The 13962-nt window shown below is 49.0% G+C and overlaps 1 protein-coding gene and 1 long non-coding RNA gene across 3 annotated transcripts in view; both read right to left on the reverse strand.

Annotated features, from left to right (window-relative positions):
- NEGR1 (neuronal growth regulator 1) overlaps positions 1–13962 on the reverse strand; it is a 167471-nt gene that overhangs the window by 50399 nt on the left and 103110 nt on the right. For both annotated transcript variants that reach the window (XM_032446132.1, XM_015870907.2), the window contains exon 4: positions 11006–11137. In XM_032446132.1, coding sequence (XP_032302023.1) covers positions 11006–11137 — 132 coding nt within the window. The remainder of the gene's footprint in view (positions 1–11005; positions 11138–13962) is intronic.
- Positions 596–9548, reverse strand: LOC107317810. Its single transcript, XR_001557045.2, has 2 exons — positions 4836–9548; positions 596–2554 (listed from the first exon to the last, which is right to left on the reverse strand). It is a non-coding gene; the product is annotated as an uncharacterized LOC107317810 (long non-coding RNA).

A 13962-nucleotide genomic window follows, 5' to 3' on the forward strand; every position in this document is an offset into this window, starting at 1 on the left:
TGCTGCTCTGCCTGCAGCACACAGAGCAGTGCCCATGAGCAGTGAGCCTCAGCGTGCTGCAGCCCTGCACGGAGTCAGGGTATGCTGGGCAGTGTTGGTGCCAACCCAGAAGGAGGGATTGGCCGTGTGCCCAGGCGAGAACAAACATGAGTGCTCTCACTGTGCCGCTTCTCTCCCTCTAAGGGAGATGAAAGCAATGGACTTCAACAAATTCCAGGAATTGCTAAGTAGGTCTCTTGGCAGCACAGCTGAGCAGAAAGTGAATTAAAGCCGGCTGGGAAGTTTTCAAGGAAAGAGCATTTGGAACAAAAGCACAGCACACAATGTGGGCTAGAAGCTGCCCGAGCCCCGCTTGCTCAGGAAGCCCAAACGCAGATGGAAGGCACTGGGAGGTGGGATCTCTCTGTGTGCACAGTGCCGGCATGGTGGGACCAGGGGAGCTGAGCTGAGGGGCCAAGGTTGGAAAGCAGAGAGAGATGGGATTAGTGGGGCTGAGGCTGCCTCAGGAGAGAGATGTATCACAGTGCTATCAGCTCTTTCCTCTCTCTGATGGGCAAGACAAGCAGTGGGAACTGAAAGCAAAGCAAGAGTGATCTAGGTTTGCAAAGCTAGAATTTATTGCTGGAAGAGTTTGCTAAAGGAGGCTGTCGATGTGCTTCTGTTTAATTAAAAGCAAAACAAAAGAAAGCATTAACAAGCATTTAGATGGCAGTACTATGCTTGGACATCAGCATTGGCATCAGTTCTCCCTGTGGGCTGAGAGGTGTGATCCCCCCAAACTGTGAGCATCACAACGACCCTCCCTAACCCAGTTCTGTAGGTAGGAGCGTTGTGCTCAGGGTTAGGTGCCATCTTCCAACAAGATGGGAAAACAGAAATTTGTCTCAGTTTCTAATAGTAATGCAACTTTCAGGCTGAGGTTTAACTACAGAAATGATGTAAAAGCTGAAACAAGATTTAGAATCGAGAAAAAAAAATTATTCCGATGACAAGGAGCACTTGTTTGTCAAAAACTTGTGCAGCTCCGATCCGATTTGATGTGTTCCACATCCATAACAAAGCAGCAAGGTGTACTCTCCAAAATGATATTTCTAAGGACAGTACTCATTACTACTGTATAATAAATGGAAGCATAAGTCAGAGTTAGCACCGAACAGATTGTTTGGGGTTGCAAAGACAGCAGCTGTCACAGCTTGACAGCTTTCTTGTTAGTGAATCAGCTTTACTGACAGTCTTTTTGATTGAAAACCACTGTTCACTGACAGCGTGCTAGAGCTGATATACATATGTAGCTCATGAAGAACGAGGGAGGGCCATAAAGGGCCCAGGAGCTCTTGCTCTGTATTAAAAAAGAAGTGAAGTTTACAGAAAGGTTTTCCCCCCTCAGCAGCTCCAAGTTTCCCAAAGCAGGGCAGTCTGTGCAGAGGCAACGAGCACACGCACAGACATGACCCGGTCAGGCTCACAGATGTTCCTCTGACCCAAAGCAACAAAGTCACCAAAGCTCTTGTTGTTGCAAACCCACGCTGGATCAAAGCAAGGGCAGGAGTGAAGCCCAGGGCACTGTGACAGGCAGCAGTTCGTGCTGGGATGGAGCAATGCTGGGAGCATCTATCCTAGCGATCCGTGATTCTGAACAGAGCCGCCGTGCTCAGAGTCACATCCCACTTTTACCTCCCTCAGCACACGTTGCCTCTGTGTGGATGCCTGAAATGGCAGCTCCGTGGGGCAGGGATCTCAGCTAAGGGACAGAACCTCCCCTTTTGCAGCAGCCCAGAGCCTCCCCCAGCGCACCATGCCACATGTGGGCACCAAGCCCAGCTGCTGCTCTGAAGGGACCTTTTGTGGATTTTCTTAGAAGATTGTCCATATAACACCATTCCTTCATCCTTTGTGATGTTTCAGCAGACAAGAGCCAAAGGACTGAGTGCAGTGGATGCCCTAACCCTAAAGCAAAGCACACACAGCTCTGAGTGAGACCAAAGCTGAAACCAGAAAGCCATGGTGGACACCCATAGGGCTGTGCAGATCCTGATGAACTTTTGGTGGCTGTGTTAGAGTTGCTCATTGTTACAGAATGTCTGCACACTTCTTAACAGCGGACAATGTATCTGAAGTCAATACTGGGCTGCAGATGTGACCTCTTTCCCCTGAGGCCTGGAGCAGTGGGATTTTCCATTTGCACATTCAATTGCTGCACACTGAAAGATAATTCCTGAGATGCTCTTTTGCCATTAGCGGTACCAGGTGCAGAAGCAGTGAGCACCTGAATGCTGAGCTTGATATTAATCCTACTTTTGTTCAAAATACTCTGGAGACAGCGCGTTCTGAGCGGAACTCCTGGTCTTTCAGCCTAGAAATGACGGCGGCGATCTTATCACACAGCGTGCAGCTGCTGTCAGGGCTGCTGAAGCACTGAAGCAGTTCAGTCCATAACAGCACCCTGTCCTCTGCCCCGAGCGCAGCTTTGCTGCTGGCTGTCAGAGCTTCATTACAACTGCTGGGATCAGCTCTACAGCTCCAACATCCAAATCAACCCCGACATCGTTCGTTTCTGTTTGAGGAGGGTAGAAAACAAGGAAAGAAGCAGACAAAAGCTTTATGAATCATAACTCCCAAAGAACAACATTGGCAGTTTTCCCTTTCTCCTGTGTCAATATCACCTCTTTGTTTTAAGTCATAAAAACAGAAATATTGCTTCTCAAAGCTGCCCCAGCTGAGGCTTAGTGCCTCTGCATGCCTGTGCCACCACACACTTGCTAACACCAGCCAAACTGCAGAAGTTATTAAAAGCTAATTTAGCAACCTGGCTGGGGATGAGCAGGATGTATCAGTGTTGTTACAGCCTTACCAGGACCAGGTGCCTCAATGGAGCACTGTGCAGGGTATCATGGCACCATGGCCACGCCATTCACACTGCTTGTGCCGAACAGCTCTCTACTGCACAGCCAGCTCAGGGGAGTCACGGCTGCAGGAAGAGATAAAACAACAGTGGAGGGACTGGGAGATCTGGCTTTGCTTTTACTGCACAGTCCATTTGGCATCACCAGCTGCACTCAAATGCCTCCTGACTCCCACCTTGCAAGGCCAGGGAGCACAGTCTGCAGCAGCATGGAGCACTGCAGCCACCAGCAGAAATACTGCTGTGCAATGTGCAGACTATTACAAGAAATATTTTAAGTAATTGTTTTTGCTGAAGAGCAATCTGGGCAAGTGAACACTCCTGGGAGCTGAAGAGCTCTCCATTAATTTTGGCTCTAGTCTAGAGTATTACAGAGCCTGCTGTATACTTTAAATTGCTTCTTGAAATGCATAAGCTCTTTACAGATGAGTCATCTTCTATTAATACTTTAATTTTCATGAACTGTATTTCAGCTACTGTTTGGAGTGGGATCACCTGGAGGCTGAGGAGCACGGTGGCACAGAGTTGGGAGGAAGCATTCACTCCAGCCAGCACGGCTGCCCACAGGGCTGCTCCTCCACCACTACCAACCCTCCCTTACACTGCATCCTGCTGGCTGCCAGGAGCCCCTCCTGCCTGTGAGTGGGGACCTTTGTGTCTCTGGGGATGACAGTGGGCTGCACGCAGAGCCCCTGGGACCAAGCAGGCCTGGAGCAGCAGCCCCAAGCAGAGCTGCTGCCGTCACTGCTGTCACTGCTCTCAGTGTCACTGCTGCTGCCTCCAGGAGATGTGAGAAGAGGATGCACACAGGAGCCCACAACCTTTCTGTAACCCTATTTTGTCTTTGAAACGGTAGCACAATAGTTACCAAAATCGTTACTGTTAAACAGTTATTGAAAAACAAACAAACAAACGATCTCTTGATTTGTCTTTGGCCGCTCATTCTCCTGTTCTGAGGTTCCCCAGCAGTGACCTGAAGCTTTTGTGCTGTGCCCTTACAGCATCCTGCTGGTGACGTGTTTCATGCATAACAGGAGAGCTGGCCGTGGGTGTTCTATTATTTGCTGCAGCACAGTTTCCCAGAGATGCATAAACATGCTGTATAGCATTTACTGGCACACCGTAATGACACGAGATGTGGACCCGTAACTCCTGGCAGAGCACAAATACGGCTGTTTTTATTCCATGGCCCTGGGGGTTTTCCTGGGGATGGGGAGCAGATTACTCTCAGATGGGTATTCATGGCAGTCCCCGCATTAGCACTGCAGCGGTGACAAATTACCAGCGCCCATGTGCCTCCAAAACAGCCAGCTCCAGTTTGGAACAGCAGAAAGAATCTGTTATTGGCTAAGGCTGCTTCCCAAGGAAACAGTGCCTGCAAAGAGGTGCTGGAACACAGCTGGGCAGTGCCCTGACTCCCAGTGAATTTCCCAGCTTTGTGCTGGACACACATCACTTCTCACTGGAGCCACAGCTGGTGCTGCCATTACACTGGGCACATCTTCCCTTCCACCACACAGCCAGGCTGGCTCGCCAAACAATCCAAGGGCAGCCCAGAGGAACCAGACCAAGAGATACACTCCCCCAGCAGCCTTAAGGCCACGCAAAGTGCCAGAGCTCCAACTCCTCCAAATACAGCGCCCTGTTTCACATTGCCAGAGCCCCTGATTATGTGCTGTGGCAACAGAATGCCATCTACATGAAGGAATGTTATAATCAGTTCTGTCACACTTCAATATGAGCATCACTTTCCAGGGTAAGAAGCAACTGTGCAGCAGTTTGCAGAACCCAACAGTAAACGACTACAGAGAGAAATCAATGTTAATTCCAAAGCCAAATGGCTCTGAAGTCAGTAACCTGAACTATATTGTTTTAATCTGACTTCTGAAATGCTAATAAAGATACCCGAAGGACAAAAAATGATAAACATTACCTTCAGAAAACACTCCTTTCCCCACCGATGAGAAGAAAACCATTTTCTTTGTATCAACTCTATTCTCCTCCCGACTCTAATTGAGATGGATTTAAATACATGACCAGTTTTATTGATCTGAATTGGTGAAAGCTGTTTTTCATTAGGTGTTACTGTGGGAAAGTACGTCATATCACTCACACATGTGAGCTCAGAGATAAGGACAATTTGCAGCTTAAATAAATCAGAGTTTAGCTCTAATGTGGACCAAAAACCCAACAAAGCCATACAAGCTGCAGAGCCCTGACTCTGATTATGCTGCACACGATCAGAAATTCTATTTAAAGATTAGCACGAATTTCTTTAAAGATCTTCACCTTAAGTCAAAAGAACTACCCGCATTTACAGGTTTCATGTGAAATATTTGGCAGGTAGCTCTTCTTCTGGGGGTTGGACCCAAAGGAAGCTCTGTTACCACCTTCAGTGATAATCTGTGATTCTGTATCAGCTGCTGCCTCACCTTGAGCTGGGGCAGGTGGCTGTCCATCCTCCAGAGCTGGCCCACAGGTACAGAAGCAAATCACATCATTACTCCTCTGCCTTCAGCTGCTACAGGGAAGGTGCCTTCTCCATCCTGCTATGGATCTTCCCACATGTTTCTTATTACAACAGTAGCTCTGATATAAGTGGTGCAGCTACTGGAGCAGACCGTCTGGACAGTGTGGTCTGATCTTTAGGATTAGGTAAAAATGTAACATGGGCAGGATGCACAGGTCAGAACACACAAAGCCCCACAGCCATGTTGCTGCCCACGTGCCCTGCCAGCCCCCATCCATGGCAGCACACCATGGGGCAGCCCCATTCCACCACTCAAAAAATTCCCCCGGTGCTTTCAGCACAGCTTTCCAGAACAGAGAAGTGGTGCAGAGGGAGGATACCATGTGCTCCCAGCTCTGCTGGTGGAGCGAAATAAAAGCAGACCAACACTCTCAGCCTTCATCCCAAATGAACCAGGAGATTGGTGACAAATGAGGAGACCTGAAGCCATGCGATGGTCACAGCTCGTGCCCGGCCACATTCTCTGCTGTGCCCACAGGCCTACAGTATATGGCCATAGATGCACCAGCCCCACCTGCACACCGGCACCCAGAGGGTGTGCACAGAGCTGTGCATCCAGGAAAACTCTCAGTGAGCTCCACGGATCTGTGAGCAGAATCAAATATTCACCAGCAGCCAGAGTTTGACGAGTCCCCAGTGTGACTTGGAAGCCAGAATCCCATTTTTGAAAGGTAACCAGAGAATTCAGAGAAACGTGTTTCACAGGAAGTCAATTAAATTGGCACTCCAGAGTGCTGTTAACTTTTAAAGTGTAATTTAGATACTTCAAAACAGTATTGTGGAGTTAAACCTTCCAAGGCACTGTGCACATGTGCCTCTCAGGATGGTCAGTGGGAAGCGGGGCTGCAAACTGCTCTGTGCTGTTACAGGGCTGCAGGCCCTCATCATTAAAGAGCAGTGTGATGCAACAGGGACAGCATCAGCCATTGCCACCTCAAGGTAAGGACCTTCTGTGCCATGGTCAGGTGTGAGCATATGAGTTCATCCAACCTGGGGGTGTGATTCTGGTTGAAGAGCTGTCACAGGACGGCACAGCTTGGAAGGGAGCACTGCCTTTTTACTTCATAGCACACCTTGATGGAAGGTAATTCTCTTTGTTGACTATACATAAAGAACATTGCCCAGGAAATGCTTTCCTTTGGCTGGCAGCAAGGAACACAAAGTCACAGCCCTGTTTCTGGGCACTGGGAGCCCCAGCACACACTTGAGTCCCATCTTGAGTTTCCCGGTAGGTCTCAGGTTACTGATGTAATTAGGTTAGAGTGGCTTGTACAGTATGTCTGATTTCAAAGTAAAATCAGAGCACTGTGCATAATATTATGCAAGTGTCATAGCAACAGTAAGGCAGACTTCTAAGAAATGCTAATGAGTTAAGCTGTTCTGCAAAACCCTAACCTGGCCAAGCAAAAACAAACACAGCACTTAAAATTCATGCAAGAAGCTCACAAAATTGAAAAAAAGAAACAAAACCCAACCCAAAAACACTAAAAACACAGTGCAAAATGTCTTATCAAACTATTGCAGCAGGAAAGAAAGGAGCATGAAGGGAGCAGTGCAGATCCACACACAGCCACCTGCTGCAGCTCCCAGCCCCACATTGCACTCCACTCAGGGCTGGACACCAGCCATCAGACATGGGTACCATTAAGGGCTGGATGAAGCCAATGCAAAACTGCAGCATTCCTGAACCACAGGCAGGTGCTGGGGAATTATGAACCATGATATTTGTCCTTACCCCCCATAAGAGTATCATTCAGGTAATCAAAGATATGAAAACACCTGGAAAATGCTGAGACGAGGAGCGATTGCCAGCAGGTTTGTCAGCAGGGTGTGCTGGGCTATCAGCTCCAGCTGCAGCAGAGCAAGGCTCGGTGCTTTGGGACAACCCATGGGCTGAGCACAGCAAACAGGTTGGCATTAACAGCACATGCTGCCTGTGTGCTGCTTAATGACCCCCCAAAGATGGGGATGCTTTACAGGGTGACAAGGCAGCATCGCATGGTGATACCAAGGCAGGGGCACAGCATGGCTGGGTCCAAGTTATCTGGTCATTTGCTCATGTCTGTTTTCTTTTCTCCATATTATTTCCAGATCAAATGGATCTTTGTGCAAGGAAATGGTTTTGCAAGCAGGCAGTGGTCTGTTCCATCCCAGGAGCAGTTCGGGTTGCCTTCCTGTTGCTGTATCAGCTGCTCGCCAAATTTGCAGAGCAGTTTCCTCTCCTGTTGCTGCTGCAAATCCTCGGCACAGTGACTGCAATTTGCACCTCCCCAACAAGCCCCAGCACACTTGCCTTGAATCTGCCATGTGATGGGGTTCATCAAGGCTGAAATTAAAGCATTGCCTCCTAGTTTGAGATGAATGGCTTCTCTTTCCTCTCCAACAGCAGCAGAACTTAATTCAGTACAGTCCACAAGACCCAGCTATATAACAGAGCTGTTTGAGACCAGTTATGTAGCATCAGAAAAGAAGGAACGCTGCAACACAGCCCCACTTTAGAAGCCCACGTTTACAATTTATTTGGGTAATTGAAAATTTGATCTAAATTAAAATAAACACCTGCTTTGTGACGCACACACCTCGCTCCTCATCATCTCAGCACAGCCGTGGTGCTTCTGGAGACGGTCGTGTTTAATCTTTCTAAGTGTGTCACCATAAACCAGGGAGTGAGTGGGGCTGCAGGGACAGGCATGGGGCAGCTCACAGCTGCTGCTGAGCTCCTGCTAAGTAGGCACCGGTTTGTTCACAGGGGCTTTGAGATCAGCAGCAATCCATCAGCATTGGCTTTATAAATCACAGTAGAAAATGCTAATAAGGTTTGCTTTTTAGTGAAATCATACTCTATTTTATTGATCCCAACATGATTGGGAATAGTTTTCCCCCCTCCCACCACCTTCTGTTATGACCTCACCAACAGTTCTCAGAATACAAACACACCGTGGCCTCTTGGGATGCCACTTTAAAAGGGGAAAGCACAGGGACACACATAAGTTAGGAACAAAATGTGGACTATACAGTATGAAATGGCACAAAGGAAAAACCCAGAGTCCCAAAGAAGAGTCACCGAGAGCTGCAGAGTGTGTGCAGCAAGGTGGGCAGCACAGTGCTCGTGTCTGCCTGGGGCTGCCCAGCCACCAAACTTGGAATTCAGAAGTAAGCCATGCCCAGCCATTGCTCTGTATTTGCTCAGGTGACTGAGCAGCTGCTATATGAAATGAAGACCGTATTCAGAATGATGCTTATGTTCACTGGAACCGCTCAGGGTTCATTGATACGCTGCCGTGGGGAGAGGGGTGATGGTGAGTGGGTGATGGAAAGCACTGCCTGCAGCAGTGAGGTGCAGCCCAGGGCTCCTCCTGCAGCAATGTGCCCTGCAGGGGCTGTGGAGCTGAGCGTGAGGACAGCACATTCAGCACACTGAAGTGCATGTGCACTTTGCTGACTATGACAGATCTTTCACAAATACGAGCCGTTCCATCTTGCAGACAGGTCCTCATTTTGCATTGCTTCTGACTTGGGTTTTTTTGGACATTTTCTTCCTTAGTTGCAAGAAACTGAGAAAAACTGCTCTGCGTGTCCCCAGTGCAGACGTAGCAATTTGCTTGAGTCTGGCACAGAAACCCAGTGCCAGGTGCACCCACGCTACAGCCAAGGACACTTCCTGATATCTTCTCCCACCATGACTGGAAGTGCCCTGCTGTCAGTCCCGAGCTGCCCTGCTTGTGGCTGGCACCGACCCTCACACAGCTCCGTCATCACAGCCCCCCTGGCTTAGTGTCGAGGGAGGGCAAATCCCAGCCCCTGGGGCTCAGCTGCCTGGCAGCCATGCTTCTCAGCACGGGGCATGGTGAGGTCCCACTGGCCTCAGTGCTCCCAGCAGTGCCACGAGGCTGATCCTTCCCTTACGCAATGACAAACCCTGACTGTCCATAGGAAACTGGGGAACTGATGCCAGAAGCAATCCCAGCTTGACAGGGCACCAATCTGCTGGTACAGGAACTCTGCTCACTGTAAAGTAGAGCTCTGGCTTTGGCCAATGAACGCGATGATTGATCTAAACAAGGACTTGTGCAAATCTTGATCTTGGCTCAGAAGATGAGGGAGAATGGCTGATTCCACAAGTTTTACCACCTCCTTTTTTTTTCTTTTTTTTTTTTTTTTTAAAATCAAACGTGCTAAGCAGGGCTATCATTATCATCTTCCCCCTTTTTATAGTCACTTTCAGAGCTCCCAAGGCAATGAGCTTTACCCTTCATAAGGTTCCCATCATATGACATTCCTCAAAGGCAGTTCTTGATTTTTGCTTGCTGCTCATCCTGGACCTCTACCACCAGGCATTAGTTGAACCACTAGTTGAACCACACAGCACATTCTGGGGTACAGCTGGAGTGAAGGGTGTCACCCCACAGCACTCACTTGCATTTATAGAACAACAGAACCATTCAGGCTGGAAAAGGCCTCCAAGGACCCCAGTCCCCACCTACCCCCAGTGCCCACTGCCCACATCCATCAGTGCCACATTCCCATGGCTCTGGAACACCCCCTGGGATGGTGACCACCCCCATCTGACCAAACTGCTCCATCTATGCACATAGATCTGCACAACGCCTCTTCCTGACAGTCTTCCAGTAACAACAACCTGCACACAGCTCAGGGGCGCTTGTTCCACCAGCATCATGGTTTTCAGCCCACAGCTTTATAGAGAGAACTGTGATGGACTCAGCCTATGGGTTGCAGGGAGGACACAAATCCATGGCCTCGAGCATCTGTGATTCAGTACCAATGCCACAGCGATTTTCAGAGTAGGAACTGCTGCAAATCACAAGCTGTGTAATTGCACTTAACCTAAGAAAATTCACAGCTAGAGTGGATTAGTGTAATTATTCCCATTTTCTTTCTTTTCTTTTTTCTCTCTTTTTTTTTTTTTTCTTTTTTTCCCCACATTTATGGAAGGGGAAAGAACACCATTTGAACATTCCACTTTGTACTGAGCATCCAATCCAATCCAGTCCCAAACCAGAAAGCATCCCACTTCTGCATACACCCGAGGAGGGCAGAACTGTGGGCTGCAGCCCTGCAAGAGGCCACGTTGGCACCCACAGCAGTGCCCCCAGCACTGGAGGGGAGGCAGAGCACAGCTCCCTATGCCAACAGTGCCCGCTGCCTGTGCTGGGGGCCACTCGCACACCCACACAGAGTGCCATATCATTTCTCATCTCCCTGTCCTGTTGCACAACCATGACAAATTAAACCAGAAATGTTTCAGCCCAGCGATCACAGATGTTACTCAGTGAATAACCACAGGCTCAAAGCCCACAGCAGAGCCCAGCCCAGGCCACATGCTGGCCCCACGCTGCTGCCACCACTGCAGTCAGGTTTGAACCTGGTCCTCTCCTCCCAGCCTCTGGTCAGAACCACTCACACCTCAGACACCAGAGGCTTTTTGCTACTGTTCCACCAAAAAACAGATCTACAGTTTCATCACGAGCAGCAGTTCTCTGCGTTACATTTTTCTTCCCAGCAGTTCCCCTCTCCTCCATTGGATTTAATGATTAGAAACCAACTTGACTTACAGTTTACTGTTACTTTTACTTTTTTCACGTCTGGGACTGAGACGTCATTTTCTGCGCTGCATTCATACTCTCCAGCCTGGTCTCTTGTAATTCCATAGATGTCCAGGTACTGCCCGCTCTCAAATGGTTTTGCTGAAATGAAATAACCAGAGAAAGCAATTAGATGAGGCTGAGCACAGAGAGCCTGAAGGGTCACTGAGGTCTGCAGGGCTGCCTGGGAACGCTGCTGTGTGCTGTAGAACCCCTGGGATGGGCTGCACAGAACGTGGCAGCAGTGTTGAGCAGAGCTGCTGGGACCTCACTTAAAGACGGAACCACAGAATCGTTCCAGCTGGAAAAACCCTCTGAGCTCCCCAGTCCAACCCCAGCCCAACCCCAGTGTCCACTGCCCACAACCCTCAGTGCCCCATCCCCATGGCTCTGAACACCCCCAGAGATGCTGAGCCCACCCCTGTGCAGCTGTGCAGTGCTGGCTGCTCCTTGGGAGGGCCCTGGCACGTTGCTCCTGCTCCATGCCCACCAGCACTCTCCCCACCCAGTGTTACATTGATCTTATGCAGAACTGTGTCTGTATTTTTGTAATACTGTAAATTCAGCTCAATGCAATTCACTCACACACACTTGGAAATGTTAAATTTAAGCACTTTTAAACTCTCAGGTTTGGGTTGGATCTTAGGAGGAAGTTTTTCACGCAGAGGGTAGTGACGCACTGTTCACAGGTTGCCCAAGGAGGCTGTGGATGCCCCATCCCTGCAGGATTCAAGGCCAGGCTGGATGTGGCTCTGGGCAGCCTGGGCTGCTGGTTGGTGACCCTGCACATGGCAGGGGTTTGGGTTTGGTTGGGCCTTTTGGGCTTTTGCACCCCGGGCCTTTTTTTGTTTTTTTGTTTTTTTTTCCGTTTGGGTTCCCCGTTGGCATTGCCTTCGGGTTGCCTTTTGGTTGTTGGTTTTGTTTTGGTTTTCCCCGGCCCTTCGGTTCCCTTGGCTTGGGGGTTCGGTTGGTTTTTTGGGCTTTGTTATTCCCGGCTTGACCTTTTGTTTACCGGTTGGGGCAGTTTTCGGTTCGGTTTTGGGGGCCCGGTTGGGGTTATTGGGGTTTTGTTCTTGGAGGGGTTGGACTTTGCTTCCCCTTTTGGGCTTCTTTTAGGGGTTGCCCCCCCTTAGGGCGGCTTTTTTTGGGGTTTTTTTTTTGTTGGGGTTTGCTTTGTTTTTTCCCGGCAAGGGCTTCCTTTTGGTTGGTTTTTTTTTTTTAATTACCTTTTTGGTTCTTGTTTCCCTTTTTTTTTTCCTTCCCCTTTCCGGCCGGGTTCCTTGGGGCCCTTTTTTGTTCTTTTTGTTGCTTTTTCTTGGGGTTGTTGGGACCGGCTTAACCATTTTTGTTTTTGTTTGATTCCATTTTGAGGTTGTTTTTCTTCTTTGCCTTGCCTTGGGGTTTTGAATTGCCTTCAATTGGGTTGTTTTTCCGGGTTTTGTTTTTTTCTTGGGGGTTTTGGTTTGGCGGACCGGTTTGTTTTTTTTTGGATTGGGCTTCCCCCTTTGGGCCCCTTTTAACCTTTTTCGTTTTAGGGCCTTTTCCTTTCGTTGTTGCGGCCTTCCCCTTTTTTAAGGAAAATTCGGTTAATTTTTAAGGAAAAATTTTTTGAAGTTGGCGGTTAATTTGGGGGTTGGGGGGGTTTTCCTTGTTGAGGGGTTGAACCAGGGAAGGGGTTTTGTTGGGAAGGGGTTGTTGTTAAAGGAAAGGTTGGGGGCGGGGGTTGCCGGGGCGGAAGTTTTCGGGGTTGGGGCCAACCAAGTTCGGTTTTTTTTTTTTGTTTTTTGGTTTTGGGGCTTTGGGGGTTGCTTGGGCGGGGCCCTTTTCGGCCGGTTTTTGGGGGTTGTTTTTTGCCCGGCTTGGTTGGTTCCCCTTCAACTTTTGGGGAGTTTTTTTTTCGGCCCTTCCGGCTTGGCTTTGATTGCTTGCGGGGTTGGGGGTTCCCCGGCTTCTTTGGGCGGCTTGGAACCCCCCCTTTGCTTTTTCTTTTTCCCTTGTTTCTTCGGGGTTTCCCGGGTTGGGCGGGGCGGGGTTTGTTCTTGCGGGGGTTGGGGCCCGTTTCCTTGTTTCCCTTTTTCGGGGTTTCCTTTTGTTTTTTTTTGCCCGGACCCTTGTTGCCTTGCCTTCGTTCCTTGGGCCCCTTTCGTTTATTAGTTTCCGTTTTTTGGGGCATTTTTGATTTTTTTGCTTTGCAAAACCCCCGGGGGGCCCCGGCGGATTTTTTGTTGTTTTTCTTGTTTGGGCGGTTGGTTGTTGTTTTGGGGGGGGGCCGGTTCCCTTTCGTTGTTCTTGGGGGGGAAGTTTACTTGTTTTTTGGGGGGACCCCCCCCCCCTTTTTTTTGGTTTTTTGCCGGTTTTTTCCCTTGGTTTTTTCCGGTTTCTTTTTTCTTTTGTTTTTTTTTGTTTTTTCCAGGATTGGTTGTTTTTGCCTTTTAGTTGCGGTTTGCCGGCGGGGCCGGTTTTTTTTTGGCCCTTGTTCCCCCCGGCGGCGGGGGGGAGGCCACCCCGTTGTTGCGGCTTGAGGTTCCTTTGGTTGGGGGGGGTTTGGAGGATTCTTTTTCCCCGGGGATTTTGTTTGGGCTTAGGCGGGGCGGGGGAGGGCGGTTCGGCTTCCGGCAGGTTGCGTTGCCTTGCGTTGGCCTTCTTGTTTTGTTGTTTTGCGGGCCTTGGTTGCCTTTTGGGTTTTTTGGGGGAACTTTTTGGCCCCAAACCCCTTTTGCGGTTCCTTCCCTTTGCCCATTCTTTTTTTTTTTTTGTTTTTTGAACCGGGGGGCTTTGTTGAGGTTAATTGATTCTTTATTGCCGTTTTTTTTCTTTTTTTTTTTTTTCCTTCGGAGGTTTTTGCGGTTTTTTTTAAATTTTTTGCTTTTTAAATTATTTTTTGTTTTTTTTGTTTTGGGTTTATTTCTTAATTTTGGTTGGAGGGG

Source organism: Coturnix japonica, chromosome 8, assembly GCF_001577835.2.
Source record: "Coturnix japonica isolate 7356 chromosome 8, Coturnix japonica 2.1, whole genome shotgun sequence".
Classification (NCBI taxonomy): domain Eukaryota; kingdom Metazoa; phylum Chordata; class Aves; order Galliformes; family Phasianidae; genus Coturnix; species Coturnix japonica.